This window comes from Rhincodon typus, chromosome 6 (assembly GCF_021869965.1).
Source record: "Rhincodon typus isolate 14 chromosome 6, sRhiTyp1.1, whole genome shotgun sequence".
NCBI lineage: Eukaryota > Metazoa > Chordata > Chondrichthyes > Orectolobiformes > Rhincodontidae > Rhincodon > Rhincodon typus.
In genome coordinates, this window is record NC_063337.1 from 35,027,593 (window position 1) to 35,033,627 (window position 6,035).

The 6,035-nt window shown below is 42.7% G+C and overlaps 1 protein-coding gene across 2 annotated transcripts in view; it reads right to left on the reverse strand.

Annotated features, from left to right (window-relative positions):
* Positions 1 to 379: 379 nt before the first annotated feature.
* The window catches only part of nup58 (nucleoporin 58), an 81,994-nt gene continuing 76,338 nt past the window's right edge, over positions 380 to 6,035 (reverse strand). The window contains exon 15 of one of the 2 annotated variants that reach the window (XM_048597558.1): positions 380 to 568. In XM_048597558.1, coding sequence (XP_048453515.1) covers positions 555 to 568 — 14 coding nt within the window. In that variant the 3' untranslated portion in view covers positions 380 to 554. The remainder of the gene's footprint in view (positions 569 to 6,035) is intronic. The other variant, XM_048597557.1, reaches the window with a different exon arrangement.

Consider the following 6,035-nt stretch of genomic DNA (forward strand, 5'->3'; position numbering starts at 1 on the left):
TCACATGATGACCACAATGGGAGATGGTAAACTGAATGGAATTTAGTCTTTTTCCATCTAGCAATTTCTCTGTTCTAATGCTCAAGTCAGTGCAAATGGAAGCATCATATTATCTTGTACTGTCATTTAAATCATTTCTGTTAATTTTTAGAGTTTTATTGGTATCATAACATAGTGAAACTAGTTTTTTTTAATTCATTCTTGGGATATGGGCAATGCTGATTGGATGAGCTTTTATTGCCTGTCCCTAGTTGCTCTTCAGAAGGTGGTGGTGAGCTGCCTTCTTGTCCCATTGCAGTCCATTTGCTGTAGATTGACCCAAAATGCAATTAGGGAGGAGTTCATATATCATTGAACAGAAATGATTGCTAATTCAATGTTTTGTACTTATCAGTTCTTTAATCAGTGCATAAAGCATAAATGCAAGTACCAGAGATAGCATAAAAGCTAGTTTGTTGTACAAAGGTCTAACAAAATGTAAAAGGAAAACCTGAACTAGTTCTAACTTGCTAATGAAGTAATCTGTAACTGGTGCCTGATGTTGTTGCCAGATGTCAATTCATCGCTCCTATGAAGACATAGAGAACTTGACATCAGAATGATTGAATCTCAACTAAAGACCACTACACATCACCAGCAGGCTACCTGAATAGGGTGTGTTCTCCATGGTTCATGTGATGATAGATACTTGATGCTTATTTAGAGAGCAAGTCTGAGTGACCTCTATAGTTACCAGTTCACAGTACCTGCCATTTCTTCCTGTAGCAATACCTTAAAAGGGTAAGTGTTAAGCTAAAAGAAAATACATTGGATTAAATCAATACCAGTCTTAATTATAACCTGAATGCCCTGGTCGACCCATTGTCTCCGCCTGCTCCTGCCCCACCGAACTGATCTCCAACTATCTAGACTCCATTTTCTCCCCCTTGGTCCAGGAACTCCCTACCTATGTCCGTGACACCACCCACGCCCTCCACCTCCTCCAGAACTTCCAATTCCCCGGTCCCCAACACCTCATCTTTACCATGGACGTCCAGTCCCTCTACACCTGCATTCCCCATGCAGATGGCCTTAAGGCCCTCCGCTTCTTCCTGTCCCGCAGGCCCGACCAGTCCCCCTCCACTGATACCCTCATCCGCTTAGCCGAACTCGTCCTCACACTCAACAACTTCTCTTTCAATTCCTCCCACTTCCTACAGACAAAGGGGGTAGCCATGGGTACCCGCATGGGCCCAAGCTACGCCTGCCTCTTTGTAGGTTACGTGGAACAATCCCTCTTCGGTACCCACACCGGCCCTAAACCCCACCTCTTCCTCCGTTACATTGATGACTGTATCGGCGCCGCCTCGTGCTCCCACGAGGAGCTCGAACAGTTCATACACTTCACTAACACCTTCCACCCCAACCTTAAGTTTACCTGGACCATCTCTAACACCTCTCTCCCCTTCCTGGACCTCTCTGTCTCCATATCGGGCAACCACCTAGAAACCGATATTCATTTCAAGCCCACCGACTCCCACAGCTACCTAGAATGCTCCTCCTCCCACCCACCTTCCTGCAAAAGTGCTATCCCCTATTCCCAATTCCTTCGCCTCCGCCGCATCTGCTCCCAGGATGAGGCATTCCACTCCCGTACATCTCAGTTGTCCTCGTTTTTCAAGGACCGTAACTTCCCCTCCTCGGTGGTCGAGAACGCCCTCAACCGTGTCTCCCACATCTCCCGCACCTCATCCCTCACACCCCGTCCACGCAATAAAAACCAAAAAAGAATCCCCCTCGTCCTCACGTACCACCCCACCAACCTCCGGATCCAACGCATCATCCTCCGACACTTCCGCCATCTGCAATCCGACCCCACCACCAAAGACATCTTTCCCTCCCCACCTTTATCTGCTTTCCGGAGGGACAACTCTCTCCGTGACTCCCTTGTCCGCTCCACACTCCCCTCCAGCTCCACCACACCCGGCACTTTTCCCTGCAACCGCAGGAAGTGCTACACCTGCCCCCATACATCCTCCCTCACCCCCATCCCAGGCCCCAAGAAGACTTTCCACATCAAGCAGATGTTCACCTGCACATCTGCCAATGTGGTATACTGCATCCGCTGTACCCGGTGTGGCTTCCTCTACATCGGGGAAACCAAGCGGAGACTCGGGGACCGCTTTGCAGAACACCTACGCTCGGTTCGCAATAAACAACTGCACCTCCCAGTCGCGAACCATTTCAACTCCCCCTCCCATTCCTCAGACGACACGTCCATCCTGGGCCTCCTGCAGTGCCACAACGATGCCACCCGAAGGTTGCAGGAACAGCAACTCATATTCCGCTTGGGAACCCTGCAGCCCAATGCTATCAATGTGGATTTCACAAGTTTCAAAATCTCCCCTCCCCCTACCGCATCCCAAAACCAGTCCAGCTCGTCCCTGCCTCGCTAACCTGTTCTTCCTCCCACCTATCCCCTCCTCCCACCTCAAGCCGCACCTCCATCTCCTACCGACCAACCTCATCCCGCCCCCTTGACCTGTCCGTCCTCCCTGGACTGACCTATCCCCTTCCTAACTCCCTACCTACACTCACCTTTACTGGCTCCATCCCCGCCTCTTCGACCTGTTTGTTTCCTCTCCACCTATCCTCTCCTCTATCCCTCTTCTATCCGCCTCCCACTCTCTCCCTATTTATTTCAAAACCCCCTTCGCCTCCCCCATTTCTGAAGAAGGGTCTAGGCCCGAAACGTCAGCCTCTCTGCTCCTATGATGCTGCTTGGCCTGCTGTGTTCATCCAGCCCTGCACCTTGTTGTCTCGGATTCTCCAGCATCTGCAGTTCCTACTATCTCTTAATTATATTACAACTGGAATTGCCTTGATTACAGCTGATTCTGTCAGCATCCAACAAAATGGAAAGTGAATCAAGTAGTTGTTAAATTTTGCATTGATTGAAAAATTAGACTTAGTTTAGGATTTTTTATTGCTGCACATCTAAGATGGGAGCATTACTGTATAGACCCATATTTGGTGTTCATCCCAAGTTACACTTGAGAAATTGGCAATGAGCCATATATTCAAATATATAAATTGAAATTAAAATGGCAATTTGATATTCATTAAGGAGTGATTTAGTCCCTTTCAACAACACAGATTATTTAGAATAAATATTATGATGTATTCCCATCTACTCTGTCTTTTATGTCAGGCATAACAATAACCTATAGTTGCAATATAATTACAAACTGGATAACGTAAAAACTGATGACTATTTTACAATATATCAACAAAATAAAAAATTAAAAAGGGGGAAAGATGTGAAAGCCAAAAGTATTCCAACAGAACAGTTTTTTATTTCCAAGCCTCATTCTGATTCACTTCATTTCCTGAGTAAATGACTAATATAATGCTGAGAAATGAAAAGAAAATCCCCAGATATCAAAGTAAAGTGGTGAATAGCTCTAGGACACCAGTGTAATAGCAACAGCGTACATGGTGCTTTTAAAATATCAAAATTTCCCAAAACGTTCTACAAACATTATCAAACTAACATTTGACAATGAACTACATATTGAGGGATTAGCCCAGATGACCAAAAATGTAATCAAAGTGGTAGGTTATAAGGTGTGTCTTAAAAAAGGAAAGGGAGGTAGTGGATAAAGAGTTCTCGAGAAGGAATTCCAGAGTTTAGGGCCTTTACAACAGAAGGTGCAGACATAAATGACGTTGTGAATAAAGTCTTGAAGATTCGAGAGGCCAGAATTGGTAGATCACAAACAGCTGTGTTGGCCGTTAGGTTGGAAGAGACAATATAACTAGACAGGAGCAAGGCCTTGGCAAGATTTGAAAACAAAGATGAAATTTTTGAATCACGGTGTTTCTTGTTTGGGATCTTACATCACATTCAATGTTATCCTAACTTGCATCATACAATTAGTGGCATTTTTAAATTATTATGGTTACAAATATTTATGAAGTATTTATTTATTGTAATATTTACATTTCTTCTGTAAATACTTTTACAGTATTATGAACATATTCATGGTCAATTTCTATTTGTACTATATTACAGAAGTTAACTTACTACAACTAGCACACAAAGCAGTTTAAGACAGCAATGTCTAAATTTATATAAATATGACTTGTCGTCCATATTATCTATGGCAGCTCAGTGGTTAGCACTGCTGCCTCACAGCACCAGGGACCCAGGTTCAATTCCACCTTTGGATGACTGTTTGCACATTCTCTCTTTGTCTTGTGGGTTTCCTCCAGGTGCTCTGGTTTCCTCCCACAGTCCAAAGATGTGCAGGTTAGGTGGAATGGCCATGCTAAATTTCCCAAAGTGTCCAGGGATGTTCAGGCTAAGTGGATTAGCCATGGGAAATGCAGGGTTACAGGAATAAGGTTGGGGGATGGGTCTGTGTGGGATGTCCTTTGGAGGGTCAGTGTGGACTCAACGGGCCGAGTGGCCTGCTGCCACACTGTAGGGATTCTATGGTTCCTTATATGCAGGAAAATTTCAAAGGACTTAATTAATATACCATCATCTACATTCGATGGGAGTGTAATTTAAACATCCACGTGCGTGTAGTGGGTGTGGGAAGTGGGTGACAGGATGAATCTGTGGTTTCAAACCTTGCATAAGTTTGAGATAGATCTTAACTAAAGATGGAAACTGACTCTCCCTGTTGCAAAAGGACTGAAATAGATTTGAAAACCAAACTTCCAGTTGTAACTATGTAAAATGTGACAGAACCATTAGACCTCAGTGGTGCAGTGATGCAGTCCTGAAGAAGACAGAGGCCAGACCCACAAGCTGAGAGTAAGAAAATGTGCAGCTGTTGCAGCTGGTCTGATTATTTGCAGATAACATTGGTGGATCTGCACCATCCAAACTGAACTGAGGAAGGTCTGCAGATTTGTACTACTTTTGGTGAAGACTTTGCCCCTGGAACTTGGGTTGGTTGTGCAGTGCTATAGTCTGGGATCAGGCTACATCCTGGAAGAGAAGCTGAAATTCTTCATAAGGAAGGCTGAGCTTTGAAGCACCTGTGTAACTGAGTTTGCAGGACTTTGTGCTGAGCCAATTCATAAGATCTGTCCTAGTTGTATTTGCCATTTAATGTGTTATTTATTGTTTTTAATTGACGATTATTTTCTTGTTCAGACATGTTCAACTTCAGGTTTGAATAATTTTGACTTCAAGTTTTACAGTACACATGATTAACTAAGTTAGTTCTTAGTATTTGCTTGTTTGACTCTGAAATATTAAAAATTCTTTTGTTTCAAACTATGGAATCTTGTGGCTTCATCCTTTTAATGAATAACTAGGTTTTTGGATGTCTCTATTTAAAATTATTACTGTACCAATATCATAGCAAGTGAGAATGGCATTTCTTCTAATTGCTTATGCTCTTGTCTGGCAAATTATTTTTTTAAAATAACAATTCCTCAAGTAAAGGTTTTGATATGAAATTGATTTACACAAATTTAAATTCACGCTTTTGTTACTACTCTCAGGGATTAATTTAATATTTAGCATTTACCTTATCCATACTATTAATATTTAATTGGTGTTTCTTCTTGACTGGCTTCCTTCCATATTGAACTCATATCATGTATCATAGTTTATTCCCGTTCCAGTTTGTACCAGTTTAACTACACAGCCTTGCACCTTTTTCAATGCCTGTATATATTTCACCACATGGTGACCAGAATCAAACTCAATACGGTCATCTGTGGTCTGATCAATGCCATTACGCTGAGCTATATTGCTTACTCGTGCTTTATATGTTATTTGCTAATGAGCTTTTGTCCTGTGCATCATTCTAACTTGGATTTTTGTGGCTTTTAATTTAGTTGAAAGACTTTCACATAGATTTTACCAAAAGGTTTTATGTGAGTCTAAATACACAATATCATGCAATGTACTGAAACGTCTTCAAAGAATTAACTGACTCAGGAGTTGTTACTCTCAAGTCCCTTTTACTCATCAAGTACCAACCACACTTTCTTCAAATTCCTCAAACTGGATAGAAAATTACTATAGAGAC